General features: G+C 40.5%; 1 protein-coding gene across 1 annotated transcript in view; it reads left to right on the top strand.

Moving 5' to 3' along the window:
* Positions 1–4,537: 4,537 nt before the first annotated feature.
* The window catches only part of LOC121582492 (zinc finger protein 618), a 35,668-nt gene continuing 21,189 nt past the window's right edge, over positions 4,538–19,016 (top strand). Inside the window, exons 1-5 of the mRNA XM_045225116.1 lie at positions 4,538–4,889; positions 7,266–7,358; positions 13,611–13,921; positions 14,451–14,528; positions 16,225–16,269. Of these exons, the coding sequence (XP_045081051.1) occupies positions 13,642–13,921; positions 14,451–14,528; positions 16,225–16,269 (403 nt within the window). The 5' untranslated portion in view covers positions 4,538–4,889; positions 7,266–7,358; positions 13,611–13,641. The remainder of the gene's footprint in view (positions 4,890–7,265; positions 7,359–13,610; positions 13,922–14,450; positions 14,529–16,224; positions 16,270–19,016) is intronic.

Raw genomic sequence — 19,016 nt, 5'->3', positions numbered from 1 at the left:
CTTGAGCGGTTTAACAAAGAGGCAGTGTGTGTGTATGTGAGACACAATTCTTATCTCATCCTACCCCCTAACAGTTCCCCACATTAATCACAGCTTGTTATATTAAACAATCTATATCAGTACAGTACAAACCTATTATGTTTAATCATTAATGTATTCTTTCTAAGCTAGGCATCACATCTAGTTATAAGAAAATAGATCCCCACAATATGAACAATTTGGACTTTTACTTTATTGTGTACAGATGCCTCATTGCGGAAAGAACCGTAGCATGGCATCCTTGATAAACCAAACCTAAACTATTCGGTTTCACCATAAAAACCTTTCCTGTCAACAACGGCATATCCATAATCTCTAGGATCAATACTTACAATTTGTCAGGTTTAATTCCATTCAGTGATCAAACTCCAATCTATGGTTCTTTACGCAACTAGGCATCCCTGTAAACAATAAAGTTAAAGTCAGAATCGTTAATATAAATTGTTATATAAATGCCTAGTTTCTGGATGAAGCTATGCACAGTCCTGACTACCAGTCATTAACGTTACTCTGTTTTCCATTTTTTGCATTGTTGATCAAAAGTACACTGAACAAAAATATAAACGCAACATGTAAAGTGTTGGTCCCAAATTTTACATGTTTTACAAATTTTGTGCACAATTTGTTTACATCCCTGTTAGTGAGCATTTGTCCTTTGCCAAGATAATTCATCCACCTGACAGGTGTGGCATATCAAGAAGCTGATTAAACAGTATGATCATTACACAGGTGCACCTTGTGCTGGGGACAATAAAAGGCCATTTTAAAATGTGCAGTTTTGTCACACAACACAATGCCACAGATGTCTCAAGTTTTGAGGGAGCATGCAATTGGCATGCTGACTGCAGGAATGTCCACCAGAGCTTTTGCCTGATAATTTAATGTTAATTTCTCTACCATAAGCCGCCTCCAATGTTGTTTTAGAGAATTTGGCAGTACGTCCAACCGGCCTCACAACCGTAGACCACGTGTAACCACGCCAGCCCAGGACCTCCACATCCAGCTTCTTCACCTGCGGGATCATCTGAGGAAGGGTGGGAGGGGTGCTGAGGAGTATTTCTGTCCGTAATAATGCCCTTTTGTGGGGACAAAGTAATTCTGATTGGCTGAGCCTGGATCCCCAGTGGGTGGGCCTGGCTGCCAAGTGGGTGGGCCTACAGTATGCCCTCCCGGGCCCACCCATGGCTGCAACCCTGTCCAGTCATGTTAAATCCATAGATTAGGGCCTAATGAATTTCTTTATAGGAACTGTAACTCAGTAAAATCTTTGAAAGTGTTGCATATTGCGTTTATATTTTTGTTCAATATATAACTACAAGGTGATCATGTTTAATAATTAATGCTAAAGTTAAGCTAATTAATGTAAATGCTTATTTGTTTGTCCTCGTAATTGTGTAGAGTTGTTCTTGTTGTTTCCAGGTCGGAGTTGGTGACAGACAATCGGAAGTAATTTTTAGAGCTCATTATAAGTTTTGGTTCATGCCAACCTGTTGATTGACAGGGGGGGTTGAAATGTTGGTATGTTTCATAGAAAATTATAGAGGCCTCTAGTGGCCAAAAGGCTTTATTAGCATGGGCAGTGCCATTTAGGGCTTCCGCCATTTTAATTCAGTCAACTGGGTGGGACTTCCAAATTCGAGCTGATCCCTCCTGGTGACCCTGTTGGAGTCATGTCGAACCGGGTCATCAGGAGGGATCAGCCAATCGTTTAAAATGGAGATGAATTGCGCTGCCCATGCTGTCATAGACACTATAATGGCACAGATACAAAGATGAGTCCTCTATCTATCTCTATGGTATGTTCCATGCTGAAATGCATTATGGGTAAAATGTCTTCAAATAATTCAAACCCCTCATTTACCTGGTGTGTAATCATTACTCCAAACTAGCGTTTCTATTGGACAGGTTCAGCAAACAGGGGGAGGGACCTTTTTTCAACTGTTTGGAGTAATGATTACACCCCTGTAGTGGCCAGACAGGGAAGGTTGGGTTGTTCTTGCCGCTGCAATTACTAAAGCAATGGTTGCGTTCCCCTGCTCAGATGTTGCATGCATCAACCAATGGTTGCGTGCCACTTCATCGACTGTGTCATCAACTGACAGATTGCTAAAATGTGGTTAGCTGCTACGTAAAATACCTTCCAGTCATAAGAGCTAGCAGGCGTCAGCAACGCCTGGGCAGAAGAATGTGCCACTTGGCATTACTGAGACCTTGCTAAGGTAGTTCAGTGCTCTGATATGAAGCGAAATCAGTGCCAACATAAATTGTATTAGAATTCCATAATTTTCCATTTGTATTAGGATATTGAATTTGAATTTAATAATTTTGAATTTGTAATGCGCTAGTTGAATCATTGAGTTCATACATTTCATGATTTTAAACTTAACTGAATGAATATTGCAATATTGTTTTAAAATTTAATTTAAATGTAATTCAATATTAAAATTCAATGAAATGTATATACTCAGTTTCAATATGGTAGATATTGCATTCATTCCAGGGTTTGAATGCAATATGCCCAGGGTGTTGCCTATGGTTTTGAATCAGAATTTAGAGAACTGAATTTGAACACTGAATCTGAATGCATACATATTTAAAATTATGGAATTAAAATACAATTTCTGTTGACACTGACATCGCTCCATACTCTGACTTATTGGGTTCAATTAGTGTTGATTTATTCACTTGTTGTTATTTGTCCTGTTTATTGTAAATATTGTATTGTAAGTACTGTTGGCACAGGCATAGTACTTTTAGGCCCAATGCTTTTAGGCCTATTTATTCTTCACTTTGAAAATAAAAGCCCTCAGAGAGGGAGGAAAAAGTGAGGGATAGGGAGAGAGGGAATGGGAAGAGACAGGACGACAGAAACAGATAAGAGAATCAGTTGATCACACAATGGTGAAAGCAAGTATTCAACAATGCTGTGGTGTAAAACATAATGTGCATTAATAATAACTAATAATAGGCCTATATAGTGCCATAATAGGCTATACGTTAGTGTGTGTAAAGGGTAGGCCTATTGTTAAATTGGGTCTTATTTCAGATACTTCCTGAAGTATGCAGCGAATTCCGGCTAGGCATATGACAAAGCCTTATGAGCATGACATCCTGGCATTTAAAGCACACTATATTTTACAGCACAGCCTATGCCTACTATCCTCGTACACCCCTGTGTGGCTCAGTTGGTACTCAGGTAGAGTATGGCACTTGTAATGCCAAGGTTGTGGGTTCAATTCCCACGGGGGACCAGTATGAATGAAAATGTATGCACTCACTACTGTAAGTCGCTCTGGATAAGAGTGTCTGCTAAATGACTCAAATGTAAATGTGAATGTATGTTGTATGATTATTTGGACTGAAACTAATGCTGCATTCATAACAAAGTGGGAAGGTGGAAATTACCAGTTGTGAAGTCGTGCATACCAGTTGGATGCATTCACGTGCTTTGAACTTGTTGAGAAACGCAGATTGGCTTTGAACAAGCTGTGTCATTCATCAACTAAAAGTACAGCTATCATGCTTGTAAAAAATATTATAGTGTTCAAAAACTATATTGATATAATGCTTTTCAATTTTGCTATCCTCCTGAGTGGCGCAGTGGTGTAAGGCACTGCATCGCAGTGCTAACTGTGCCACTAGAGATCCTGGTTTGAATCCAGGCTCTGTCGCCGCCGGCCGCGACCGGGAGACTCATGGGCGGCGCACAATTGGCCCAGCGTCGTCCAGGGTAGGGGAGGGAATGGCCGGCAGGGATGTAGCTCAGTTGATAGAGCATGGCGTTTGCAACGCCAGGGTTGTGGGTTCGATTCCCACGGGGGGCCAGTATAAAAAAAATATATATGTATTCACTAACTGTAAGTCGCTCTGGATAAGAGCGTCTGCTAAATGACTAAAATGTAAAATGATGTTATAAATAATGTTGAGTTGCATTTAACTGCCGAAAATGCTGTTTTTCCCAGTCATGGACAAATACTACCTTCCCACTTGGTTTTGAATGCAGTGTCAGCATACTCTTTGAATTGGAAATTTTCTAAAGTGTTGGCCAACCAAGAAGTCAGCAATTCTCATCTAGTTTCATTAGCCTAGCAAGCTAATAGTCATGGCATTTTGGTTTATGGTGTTGTTTTTTTACATCTGTCTGAAAAAATACATCACTACACACATATATGTCTGAATTATAAATATATAATTCAGACATAGCAAAAACTATTGAATAAAAAAATGACGTAAGTGACAAAATATACAACATAATATCCTCATCTGTCTTGTTGGATTGATTTATAGGCTATCATTTGGAAATACATGGACAAAGGGTGCAATTCACAGAATTTTTAGAATGTTCAACATCATGTGTGTCATGAAGTTGTTACTTGTTTCAACTCCAATACAACTTTCACATTATTAGATGCAGACATGTTATTCTGCATGTGATTTCTGGTCTCCATAATTCCCTGCGCAACTTTACGGTCGTTCGACCTTTTTTCACTCTGCCCAGAATCATTTTGATATAACTAGCAGGCGTAGCAATTTCGGAATCTGTCCTTGTATGATGGCGGACGACGAAAATTTCCACTGGAGAAACCGCAACGCATAGCCTACCCTGAATACGGCAAAAGCTGAGCCTGGACGGACTAGCCTACACCTTCGTCAACACAATCATACACTCGGGCTCATGCCGAAAGATGTCAAGGTTGCATTTTCGAAAATAAAGCAGTTTTAGTTGAGATAATTTGAAAATGAATAACTAATTTTATTTCAAAGCTCTAGTTGTGCAGTCACCTTTGGTGTCCGAGGAGGATTTTGGAGCTCGAGCTATCCTACTCGCATGTGCTGCATCATTTTGGGAGGTAACGTCAAACAATTATTAATCGTTTTTTTCTGATTTAGAAATCCAAAATTTAATTTTTTTGTACAGGCCGCAGTTGCTGATAGTTTTCTCGACTCGCTCTTCATAATTAGTGAGGGTGTGTGTTTTCACGCTAATGCATGTTTGCTGAGCTTTATCGAAAGCAAGGGTGCTGGTTTTAGTTACCGTCGCAAATAATCTGTTGATTTTAGACAGCGATTTCGAATAAAGTTTGAGTAAACTCGGCTGTCTACACTGGCTAATTAACCCAGCGATACTTTGTAAATTGTAGTTTTAAAAACGCGTGGGAAATTAGCAGCGGTGGTTACATGAAGGACGAGGGGGAACAATCTGAAAACACAACCTTGCAGCCATGTTTTGGGAATTTTGCTTCAATTTTCTCTCACATTCTATATTCACAATTGAGTCGTCAGTGTTTGTTGTGGTAAAGCGTAGGTAGGCTATTTGGTTCAATCGGTCGATATGAAGAAAATGTTTCCAATTTCGAATATAATTTCTACTTCTGTTTTCGAAATGGCTGTAGGATTTTAATTCATTTCATTCTGAAATTGGCGCCACCTGTTGGCGGTTATTTTGTGAAATTAAGAAATTCCATTTAATTTGCCTTGTTTAAGCATTTTATTCGAACCTTAGTTTTGAAACATTTTGTGACATGAAATTATTTTTTAATGTCGAACGTGTTTTTAAAAATAAGTAGGCTACGTTGGTAGCCTATGATTAAGTGCCTTGACTGTCAGTATGAAGACTTTTTTTTTTTTTTTTTACTGTAGAGTATAATTAGTAGATTGCACGAGCAGCTCTGTTTGAGTTCATGAAAAACGATCAAATGATACCAGTTGCAAAATTGCCTCGTTTAGAAACAGATTCGTTCGATCACGATGCGCTCTTTGATGTTGAATATGAGAAACAATAGGAGTAGGCTACAGCTTGAATCAGGGTGTGTCAACTCTCATCTTAAGGTCTTATCTCAAAGTTTGGACTGCTATCTATTTTGTATAATAGTGACAATATGTCCTTAATTAAAATACCCTACTAATTAGCATTCTCCTACTTAAAATAATCTAATATAAATTCCTTATCTTACAGTGCAACTGTCTTACTCAATAATAACCAAAGATCTAGGCTGTATTAATCCATTGTTGATGTTTTTGTCATTTGACAACAAACAATGTAGGCTATAGCTTCAAAATCAGTTTAGAACTAATACTTGTTTCCACAGTTTAGATGCATTTGAGTGGTCACATTTACCCAGTCCCATCCAGCTTTACCAAACAAAGTGGCAGGCAGGGCCTGGCTGTTGAAATGGTAGATTATGGCTTTTATACTACTAACATCCTCTCTGATGTTGATGGTAATTGTGAAGAGGTGTTTAGTAGGCTACCAATAATGTAACAATCAGCCTAATCTGTAGGTTGCGTGTGCCTTTCCATAGTGTTAAAGAAAGGATGACAGTGTATGACATATCTAAACCCTTAGATGTACATTAGAAGAGAGGGTGCAGAGATGGTAACACCACTGTACATTCAAGTAAGAGATTCTGCATTGTCACCCATTCAGAGATTATTCTATAAGGATTCCCTTTGTAATAAACAATAGAAATGCTGTGTTTGAAAGGTTGGTAATCTTTGATTAGTTTGTGTGTTTTGAGAAAGGATAGAGTGAGTTCATGGCCTGCTTGGCTGGTGAAACATGGTAAACAAGGAATGCACCGGACTTGTTATGCGTCTAAACTTGGGGGGGGACACTGACCAAACAAAAGGGAACGGTACACGAAAGAGGACAAATGCAGAGGAGGACCAAGTCGGAACATTTTAAGAACAGGAAAAACAATCATTACCAATCTCTCTGCTTTTTACATGAATCTTGTAGACCCAAAACTATTTTCTGTCTTGCATAGTTTGTCATTGTAAGTAGATCTGGCAGAGCCATTTTACTTTGTTAATTTTGATGCTGACCTTCAGTACTGTAGTACGAATTTGATGTGTTGGTGGATTTTTTTTGGGTGTGTATGCTAAATCGGAACCCTGACCTTTTCCCTCCACATTCACTGTAATCAAAAATGCTGGCTATAAATTACACTAGGAAATTCCATGGTTTTAATGGAAGAGCATGAATGTAGGAATGACAGGAATTTTATTATTATTATTATTATTAAATGTCAGCGCAGCCAAGTAAAAGGCATTTAGGATTTGTTTTGGGGAAGGTAGCATTGAAGCGAAAGGCTCCTTTTTTATAGACACACAAAATGCAACTTTGATATTACATTTGATGGAGTGTTTTGTGTTTATATATCGTTGTATAAATTCATTCATAGTAGTTTGATGCCTTCTCAGACCTAAGCTCTCTACCCACCCAGGTGACACTGTGGCTTGCGGGACTCTGCAAGAGCGGAGACAGAGGACTGAGCAAGACAGGGCTGTTTGTACCTTCAGGCACTGATCACCAAGAGGTAGGATGTCCTGGTCTACTTGTGAACCAAAAAATATATGCCACCCCAATTAAAACAAAACAACTCAATAGGTCTGGAGAGAAAGATGGGCAACGAGAGAGAGAGTAAACCATCTTGTCAGTTCATAACAATCCATGAAGGCCTCCCTAGACCATCTTTCACTAGCCAGGACTTGGTGTCATTTACTTATTTTCTCTAGACTCGAGTGCAGTCACAAACATTATGTAGGCATACCTGTCGTTCAGGAGACCCAGATAGGCATAATCCTTCCTTCTGATGTTCTTGCTGAGAGCTGCAAAAGTTTAGCAATTGCAGGTGATAGTTAGTGTTTTTTTTTTGTTTTTTTTACTCTTTCCTTATTGGCCAGGTAAACCTTGGCATCTGTCCAAATCTGCTAAATGCATCAACAATTACCTTCCTTATATAAGCATAGTTGTCCTGATAAATCTCTGAAAATAATACCACTGGTATTTCAGGTTTGGACGGCTACATGAAAAGAGTTTTTGGCATTTGGGGGAATATGTGCATTCTGTGCATATTTCCCTCCCCTTCTCTACTTAAAATGAACCTTATTGGTCTCATGAATAATGCACAAGGACATTCAATTGCTGCAGCAGAGATGATTTAAGGCCCGTCGGTGTACTGTGGTACATAGGAAGTGTTTTTTTAATGTTTCAGGGCTCAGGTTGCCTTTCAAAAAATACAAATTTTACAAAGAGAATCTCATTTCTGTGAAAGGGGGGGAAAAGTCACCTCTTGCTCTAATGAATCCATAAATCACAAAGGAGCAGGTTTACCAGACCTGCCTCAGACTGCACTGCAATTTAGATTTTCACCTAAAAAATTAATCTGCCAGGGTATAAGGGTTTAGCGGCAGACCGGATGCTGCCCTGAATTTCAAATTTTAGGGCTGCTCTTTCAGGATTTATTTGTTGTATAATTCAAGGCCACTTTCCAATATCTCTAGTTATTACATTTTAATTCACAGCATTAACATATACATTGAAAATGTTTTATGGGGTTTCGGACTGCATGCGGATGTAATTTCAAGAGTGGACAGTTCTGTTTCCATACCATTCCGGCTAATAGAAGGAAATGTAGAAAAAAGGGGGAAAAAATATTCTCCCATTTCTCTGCATTATTGCTTTTTTGAAATCGTTGGTTGGAAGCCATTTTGAGAGACATTACACCGAGGAGGCTAGGAAAATGTGCTTCTGATTTTAAGTAGTGGGGGAAAGCATTCAGGCTGAAATAGGTTTTGTTCATCCCTGTGGCTGATAATATTCTCCTCTCTGCATAGCAGGGATATAGCAAACCAATCTATATCTCATTTACATAAGTATTCACACCCCTTTGCTATGACACTCCAAATTGAGGTCTGGTGCGTCCAATTTCCTTTGATCATCCTTTAGATGTCACTACACTCTTGATTGGAGTCTACCTGTGCCCAACATGAGGAACACACCTGTCTATATAAGGTTCCACAGTTGACAGTGCATGTCAGAGCAAAAACTATACCATGAAGTCCAAGGAACTGTCCGTAGATCTCCGAATTGTGATGAGGCATATATCTGGGGAAGGGTATAAAACTATTTCTAGAGTGTTGAAAGTTTCCAAGAGCACAGTTGTCTCAGTCATTGGGAAATTGAAAAAATATGGAACTACCCAGACTCTGCCTAGAGCTGGCCATCTGACTAAACTGAGCGACCGGGCAAGAAGGACCTTGTTCAGGGAGGTGACCAAGAACCCAATGACCACTCTGACAGAAGTAGAGTTCCTTGGCTGCGATGGGAGAGCATGCCAGAAGGACCACAGTCTCTACAGCACTTCACCAATTTGGGCTGTATAGGAGAGACGGACGCCACTCTTGAGAAAAAGGCACATGACAGCATGCCTGGAGTTTGCAAAAAGGCATGTGAAAGACTGAGCTCATAAGGCAAAATATTATGTGGTCTGATGAGACAAAAATGTAACTATTTGGCCTGAATGCAAAGTGCTATGTCTGGAGAACCAGGCACAGCTCATCACCCGTCTAACGCCATCCCTACCGTGAAGCATGGTGCTGGCAGCATCATGCTATGGGGATGCTTTTCAGCAGCAGGGACTGGGAGACTGGTAAGGATAGAGGGAACAATGAATGGACCAAATACAGGCAAATCCTTGATGAGAACTTGCTTCAGAGTGCAAACGATTTACTTTCCAACAGGACAATGACCCTAAGCATACAGCCAAAGCAATGCTGGAATGGCTTTAGAACAAGAATGCGAAAGTCCTTGAGTGGCCCAGCCAAAGCCCAGGCTTGAATCCCATTTGAAAATCTGTGGAAAGACTTGAAGATTGCTGTTCACCGCCGCTCCCCATCTAACTTAAGAGCTTGGGAAAATCTGCAATGAACTATGGGAGAAAATCCCCAAATCCAGATGTGCAAAGCTTATACAGACATACCCAAGACGACTCAAAGCTGTAATCGCCGCCAAAGGTGCATCTACAAAGTATTGACTCAGGGGTGTGAATACTTATGTAAATTCGATATTTCTGTATTTCATTTTCTATAAATGTGCACTAATTTCTAGAAACATGTTTGCAATTTGTTATTATGGGGTATTGTGTGTAGATGGGTAAGAAAAAACTACTATTTAATCAATTTTGAATTCGGGCCGTAACACAACAATGTGGAATAAGTCAAGGGGTATGAATACTTTCTGAAGGCACTGTAATTTATTCTGGTATTAGCCCATCGTGTACTTTCCACACACATCCTAGTATTTAAAGTATATTGACAAATCTGTGCTGTTTAAAAAATATTAATTCATTTATTTACCGTCCAATGTTGACCTTTCCGACATCTCTAGCATTGAGACTGATTCGCTTAGGGCTGTAGTCCAGAACAATATGTTTAATGTCGTGCAATGACATAAACTAAACCGCTGCCCTCAATCTTAAGGAAAGCAGTCTATTCAAATGGTTTAGTTTCAAGCTAAACTATTTTCATATCATGCTGTCTCACATACACACACTGCCAATTGCCCCCCAAAAATGCTTTTATTCCAGGAATTTCAGTTTGAAATAAAATGTTCAAATTACTATTGTATTAGGGCTGGGAATTGCCAGGGGCCTCACAAATGTTTTTCTTTGTCGATACATTTTCAGAATGATCTGGTCGTGTGTTCCTATTTCATGGAACATTTTCCTATCATTTACATTTTAGTAATTTAGCAGATGCTCTAATCCAGAGCGACTTAGTTAGTGAGTGCATACATATATTTTTTTTCTTCATACTGGCCCCCCGTGGGAAACGAACCCACAACCCTGGCGTTGCAAGCGCCATGCTCTACCAACTGAGCTACACAGGGCCCCATCCCATCCTCCAATCAGCCATGAATAGGAACATTTTAACCATTCAATATTTATTTGAACATTTTATTAAATAGGAATATCATTGGCTTTTTGTGTGGAACAATGTTGAAAAACATTGATGGGGAATTTTTATAGATCCTTCAGAAAGCATTTATGATGGCTGTTTCACGTTTTCAATTCGATAAAAGATGCAGCAAGCCATTTTGTTTGCAGGGTATCCATTCTAAATACATTAAAGTTATACACAATGGAAATGTTATATGGGTGCCAAAACGATTCTGGCCTAGTTAGAAGCCCAAATCAAGCATGTATTCAGTATTTGTTCAATAATTTAACTAGGTAAATTCTTCGGTATTCATTTGATTCCCTTTTTCTTCTCTCAGGGTGAATTGACCTTTTAGTCTCCATTTTAGCAAAACCTTATGTAATGGGCTGTACTGAGGCATGAAAAATGTGCTCAATACCCAACCTTTTGGTCATTGATTGATTTTCATCCATTTAAACCATATGGGGGTGGGGGGGATCAATGATGCCTTGCCTTCCCAGAATCCATTTGTCAATGTCCATGAATGCTATTTCCAGGCTGTTTTCAAAGTGTTGTGCTTACGACACCATTTTGGAGTTGGCCTCAATTCGGTTTCACAGCATTAGATTATTTGGAAACATTCTGTGGTATGTTTTTGTTCCTGATATTGAATCTTGGAACGGATATTGTCAAATTCCATAATGTGAATAGCAAGAGGTCTAAATCCTCCATTTTGAATGTAGATGAAATAATGTAATATGTGACTGTCATGCCTCTGTAGTTATGTGATGGAATTATTTGAGCAGTGACGAAATGGAAAAACCAAATTAGGCCTACATGAGGCATAAAAATGAGATTGTCGCTCTCATATTTATATATGCAGGTGACAATATCTGTATCATTGTGTGGCTTATGAGAGAGATTCCCTGAAATGGCACATAATGTTTTCTAAAATGTGGTTTGTTTGCTTTCCACCATGAGATTTCACATGCTTGATTTAGATTTATTACACGACTGTTCCAGCACAGAAGCAAACACATCTCAAATAGACTGGGCTAACTATTGATAGCTAACTCACAATTGCATAGCAGCAGACCAAGCAGCACAGCATTAATACCTACGTGTGCTAAAGGAATTTTGTGGAGAAATTAATCACGTTCTGCCATTAGGGTATGAAATCCAATCATGTCCAGCTCTGAGAGGGATTTCACTTTTCTGCTTTTTCCTCTCGGCAGATATTCCACTCCATGTAGCTTCCTGCCCCCACTTGTTCCTGATGGGGCTGTGTTTTTGTAAAAAAAGAAAAAGTATTGTCATGATTTCCAACACAACATGGCGCACGGCCGCGACACGGCTGCTGCTGAAATGAACACTCAGCCGTTCCCTTCGCTTCCCAAATTAGCTTTTACGGCCTCCAATCTGCCCAGGCTTGTTGAATTGGCCTCTTTTGAGTGAGATTAGAATGTCATTGTCGGCTAGCTACATTTCTTTGCAGGCATCATTTTATCAAGTAGGCTATAGATGTCTGAGGCGGTTAGTCGTTTTGCATTTATTCTAATGCTATATGATGTTAGTATAGCATCAGCCCCTTAAACTGTTGAACCCATGCTGATATGAAAAACATGGAGGTTCTGCCATTGTCAATTTCTCTACCAGATCAGGAGTGTTTTCTCTACCTGCATTTTCTCTACCATGACACACCAATGTAGACTAGATTGCAAAATTATGGAAATGGGGCATGAAACAATGGAGCAGGAAACACCTTTTGAAATTAATATTTAACAAAGTTGGAGTAACTGGGAATTGTTGAATGTTTTAATGACTAGCCTACATGCAATGAGCTTCTTCCCTCCTACCACACACCATTCTATTGAACCAATACCCTTTTACGATATTGCCAGCTCTGTCTAAGGAACTCCTGATTTAACCCATTGCCATCCAGCAATACTCCCTCCACAGCTTGGGAATCTAAAAGTTCTGCACAATTATTCATATTTAGGGTGACAAACGGAAACATAGCAATGCTATATTTTTGGGGACAACAGCTGCCCATGTAACTATGATCTGTTTTAATCATTAGCGCCATTGTCAGTCAGTTATCCCTTCCAAGAAAAGGTGCTGCCCATGAAATGTAATTTCTCTTTCCACTAAAAATCTGTCATCCAGGTTATAACTCTGTTTTGCTTGGTTGCATTTTACTTTACTCGAGCCCTCTCATTATAGTCCTAGTGTACAATGGTACTTGCAGTAGAAGGCTGGGTAATTTTGATTTTTTTTAAAATTAGAACACCTGGGTGCTGTGGATTGTCATCAAAGGTCACCCATACACAATGAAGCACTGTGCTGTAGGGCTAATAATAGATAATAATAATAATGCATATCTCCCATCTCAGCCCCTCCTATTTTGGACAAACTCCATTGTCACGGGTCACAATCTTTTATAGATGCTGGTTTTGGTTGCCCCCATGGTTAGAATATACCTTTTTTTATTAATCTCAGTAACAAAATTGTTCAGTACCTGGACAGAGACTAGAGAAATGGTATTGAAATAATGTCCTTATGGAGACCATTTTTAGAACCATTAAATTGCACTTTCTCTCATTGGTATGCCAGACTACCTCTCTCTCTTTGAAGTACCTTGGTCAGGCATATGGTAGTCTGTGAGTGTCAAGTGCCTTGCTTTAGAACTTGCTAAAGATGGGTTTCTCAGAGCTCTGCTGCCTTGATGTTATCCCTTGATGTATTTGAACTGCACCCGTTTGTTTCAAAGGAAGGCTGCTGTTTTTGGAGAGTTGGATTAGTAATTCTGGCTTGTTTTGTTTCTTCCTCCTCCTGCCTTTTGCCTGGCTGTCTGTTGCACTCACTCACAGCCCCAGGAGTGCTGGCCCTGAGCAGTCAGTCATGAGTGCTCAGGAGGTGCCCGCCAATCCTGGGCAGGAGCAGGTTGACGTGGGGGGTGGAGTCCCAGATGGCCCCTCCCCTACCCCGACCACCACCTCCGCCACCCTCGCTGTTCCGGTCACGATAAAGAAGGAGCCTGGCTTGCAGGGGGCCAGTAACGGGAAAGATGTGCCTGCCGAGATCTGTGTTGTCCTTGGTGGTGGAGGAGGAGGAGGAGGAGCAGCAGAAGGAGGAGGAGGAGGAGGAGGAGGAGGAAGGTCGCGCAATGACCAGACCCAAGGTACGATCCCTTGCACCTGTCATTTTAACTTCTCCCTCTGTATCTGTCCTCTGTTCCAAACCTGTGCACCTGCACCCGGCCATGAAAATGTCCTCATCTCAACTGCTTCATTTTTACCTACTCCCAACATCTGGGTTTGTTACACAAAACTTTTTGCACCTGTCATTAGCTACCTCACACCTTTCTCAGCCTGCCCTCATTCACACTGGCCTCCTGAAGTTGAACATTAACCATCTCAGCTGGAATGTATCTGGTATTTACTGAGAAATTACATGCTAGGAAACCGGTACATTTCTGTACATATTTAGAAGAAAAGGTAATCATTAGGAAATTATGTAATAACTGTCTGACCATGTAATGTATTGATAAATACATGTGAATCAAGACTGGTCACTTATTTTACAGTCTTAACTAAGACAAACCTTGTGCAATCATTTTAAGTGTCATGTTGTTACACGCTAGTGATATCGATGCAGTTAACTCTTGTAGCTTTTCCAGCGCTCTCTATTTTGCTTTTCCTCTCATACAGGCTCCTACGTTTGCGGGATATGTGGGAAGAAATACAAGTACTACAACTGCTTTCAAACACACGTCCGTGCACACAGAGGTAAGGAAGGCCTACCCTGAAACACTGTAATGCTTCTTTGTGTGATGAAATGGGAATTGTTTGATACACTATATGATCAGAAGTATGTTGACACCTGCTCTTCGAACATCTCATTCCAAAATCATGGGCATTAATATGGAGTTTGTCCCCCCTTTGCTGCTATAACAGCCTCCACTCTCCTGGGAAGGCTTTCCACTAGATGTTAGAACATTGCTGCGGGGACTTGCTTCCATTCAGCCAGAAGCATTAGCGAGGTCGGGCACTGATGTTGGGTGATTAGGCCTGGCTCGCAGTCGGCGTTCCAATTCATCCCAAAGGTGTTCGATGGAGTTGAGGTCAGGGCTCTGTGCAGGCCAGTCAAGTTCTTCCACACCGATCTCGATAAACCATTTCTGTATGGACTTCGCTTTGTGCACGGGGGCATTGTCATGCTGAAACAAGAAAGGGCCTTCCTAAAAGTTGGAAGCACAGAATCGTCTAGAATGTCATTGTATGCTGTAGCGTTAATATTTCCCTTCACTGGAACTAAGGGGCCTAGCCCAAAACATGAAAAACAGCCCCAGACCATTATTCCTCCTCCACCTAACTTTGCAGTTGACACTATGCATTGGGGCAGGTAGCGTTCTCCTGGCATCCACCAAACCCAGATTAGTCCGTCGGACTGCCAGATGGTGAAGTGTGATTCATCACTCCAGAGAACGCGTTTCCACTGCTCCAGAGTCCAATGGCGGCGAGCTTTACACCACTCCAGCCGACTCTTAGCATTGCGCATGGAGTTCTTAGGCTTGTGTGCGGCTGCTCGGCCATGGAAATCCATTTCATGAAACTCCCGACGAACAGTTATTTTGCTGATGTTGCTCCCAGAGGCAGTTTGGAACTCGGTAGTGAGTGTTGCAACCGAGGACAGACGATTTTTACGCGCTTCAGCACTCGACTGTCCCGTTCTGTAAGCTTACACTTCACAATAACGGCACTTACAGTTGACCAGGGCAGAAATTTGACGAACTGACCTGTCAACAACTGGTGTGGCTGAAATAGTCGAATTCACTAATTTAAAGGGGTGTCCACATACTTTTGTATATGTAGTGTACAATTTAAAATGATCAACTCAAGTCTTTGCATACATGATTTAATACCAGCTTATTTTTGATAATCCCCCTCCTGCTAAATATATGGGGCATGATCATGCAAGCCTCTATCCGTAGTCACATGAACCCAATTTTTAGAACATTTCTTACCGTTAACGATTTTCAAAACCTGCAATAAGTTTCTAGCTAGATGGAGGGTATTGGCTTGCTCCCCACGACACCGTGAATGTCAGTGTTTGAAAATCACTTTTTAAAATGTTTTCACTTTTCATGACGTAATCGGGTAGAACCATTTTACTTTATATTTTGTTCTACAAAACATAGAAATGCGGTGTTGTCACATATTTATACACTGGTATGGTTCTGGAGATAATGAATATGAGGTTGAAAAGTGGTGGAGTTGCCCTCTAACTTGTCAGCTGCATTCATCCGCTAATACTTTTCAAGTATTCTCTTTTCCCCTTTCCTTTCTGACATCATTATTTTTAATGTGATCGATGCCAAATGTTGTGTGCAAGAGATCAGAGTGAGTCAAGCTGTTATAAGCGTTGGCACCACGCCAACAGCAGATTTCTTTTTGAATGTGCCTGTCTCTCTTCCCCCCGCAGAGTCCGACAGCATGCCAGGAGAGGGGGCAACACCAACTCCCAACAGTGAGTACATGGATGTGTATGCACACTAGGGTTGTGAACGTTTAAACAAAATGGAAGAGTTTAATGTTAAGAAAAAATCCCTAACCGAAAAACAATGTCCGTCACTGTCCCCCACCACCACTACATTTTAATCACAGTTCAGTTATCACAAAACTACCACTAACAGGTCCTGATCGTCATCATCATAAATGGAAAAAAATTAAACAAGTAGGCCTACCCAATAAGCTTGGGCGGTATACCGTATACTGAGGTATTTGGAAATAGCCATGGGAAGTTTTTCAATATATTTTTATACTTGTAGCTACTTTTTAAGTTAATTCCTACAGTCAACTTGTGCATACATTAGATATAAAGCAGATTGCGTTCTTCATTTCACCTGTCACATTATTTTACATTATGAAGCTTACCATAGTTCCCCAGAACAGTTGGGCCAGTCACGTGTTTGTTTGGAAATAGCACTATGGGAGAAAGCGGGAGCAGGTGTGTCCAGCTGTGTATTGTTTTTGTGTGTGTTTTTATTTTTCTTCTTCAATAGAGTGATCAGGGACGTACAACTATAGCTTTCCTTCACAGAAAATACATTAGTGCAACACATTCGGCAGAAAATAGCATCATTTTCATCCGATGACAACAAATTGCAACGCTATTTGGCTGGCAGCCACACAAATGATCTTACAATGAAAAAGCAAGCTCTTTTTTGCAAAAATGATGGATGGCCATATTTCTAATGTTTATCATAGAAAGAATGTAGCCAGCTACATTTCCTAAAAGTGAATCTTGCATTTTACCGGAGAAAATTAGGCTGGCTACAACTACAAAAGTAGCTACACATCAGTCAGTGCTGTCTGCTGATAGAATGTGCATTTGTGCATTCTCATCTTAGTTGAGGAGTGCAACTGAAGCATGAATTTAGTCTGATACCGAGAATAAATTACAATAAGAAGCATTTTAAGTCTTCGTTTACAAAACGCAGCAAGATATTTATTTTTATTTTTTTTGTGCCATTTAGCAGACGCTTTTATCCAAAGCGACTTACAGTCATGGCATTCTTGTGCGTTTGATCTTTTTTTCCTGTGTGAAAAATGCAAAATTCTGCATTAACGCGACCCCTAAGTTTAACTTGGTAGTTAATAATCTAATTAAGTGGCTGAAATAATAATGTGATGGGGCATCATATTGTGTTAGCTTTCTGCTGTGTTTGAGAAGTCAAAGCCCTTTGGATGAGTTATTTGTACAGCTGCCTCTATCTATTTATTTTCCTCTCCGTTCTCGGCCCCTCTTCTCAGAGCAGGCAGGTCCGTTGCCTAGCACAGCGTTTCTCAAACATTTTGGGTTTTGCCCTTGCACTACACAGCTGATTTAAACAATCAACTAATCATCATTGATTATTTGAATCAGCTGTGTAGTGCTAAGGCAAAAACAAAAACGTACACCCCTTGGGGTCCCCAGGACCGAGTTTAGGAAACGCTGCCCTAGTGACTCCAGACTCCACACAGACATGGTGTGTAGCCTACACATGCTGCTCAGAGCCAGGACTGTTCTTCCTTCAGACAAGCATGTGCACAATGTCTAGTTCACATTCGCTTGTAAATGTCCGAACTCACCAAAAATGACATTTGGTAGCTCCTTCCTATATATGTATAACTTTGAGCTGGATTAGCTGTCTTTGCTATTTGTTTATTTTCATTTGCGCTCGTTAGCATATTTAGCTAGCAGCCGCTTTTGAAATTTGCTCTTACTTGTGCTAATTTTGGTAGCATTCTGGTAACAGACGCCCAATGTTTTTTGCATCATTTGGCGCCCCCTTGTGTACTAAGACGGTAATACCGTATATCCCTGGAGAGAAGGACAGTATGACGATATGAAAATCTGGATACCGCCCAACCCTACTACCTAACGCAACAATTGCTGTAAGGTTGGTAAGAGGGGATATGCATCTTTAAAATTATTTGCCACGGATATAAGCACATCGTCATTAACAGTTGGAAAAAAAGCGCTAATTACAGAAATTATTGTAGTTGAAATGCAGCCACTGTCAATGGCCTACTTGAGTTGCGAAGTAATTTGCTAAATGAAGGACTGCAAGCGTCATTTGTGCCGCGACTCACACTACTGAAACGGGTGCGTCTTTCTCATCAAAAACACTGTTCACCGTTTACTCCTGTTTCAACAGGGTGTTATTCCCTTTATAATGGGAGTTGAGACATACAGTTAACAGCATTAGAACGCTAAAATCCTTCCCTTTTTAACCAGTAGATACCCGCATTTGGCGCGTGTTTTATTTTGCCTCGTGTTTGATTTGTGAGCTTAAACTTAGTGGACAGGCTTTTGTTAAACATGAAACAAAGTATGTCCCTAGACTGATAAATCTGTCAGATTTGGCAAGGAATGTAGCGGTGGGATCGAAATTGAGTGAGAGACGCGTAACTGAGGGGAAAGAGAATTTAGGGAGGAGAGCTGTGATCACTTGGCTAGGTTTCTTTTTTGTTGTGATTCGCTAATGCACATAACAAATGGAAGGAACACTAGAGGCAACGTGAATTAACGGTTGGCTTTGGGACTAAATTTCATATGCACGTTCAGGCAGCCACAAAGCAGATTCCAGATGCTTAAGCCTACTGTATGACTGCGGTAGAACTTCATTGTCCCTTACACTTCAGCTCCACTATAAGCTTTGTGTTGCTATGCCATCAGCGTTGTCAATGTGACGTTCTACCTGATACACAGAGCATGCTGTTTTGAGAGTG

Source organism: Coregonus clupeaformis, chromosome 15 (genome assembly GCF_020615455.1).
Source record: "Coregonus clupeaformis isolate EN_2021a chromosome 15, ASM2061545v1, whole genome shotgun sequence".
NCBI classification, from domain to species: Eukaryota; Metazoa; Chordata; class Actinopteri; order Salmoniformes; family Salmonidae; genus Coregonus; species Coregonus clupeaformis.
Note: the sequence above shows the minus strand (reverse complement) of the source record. Positions and strands in the feature narration are given on the sequence as shown.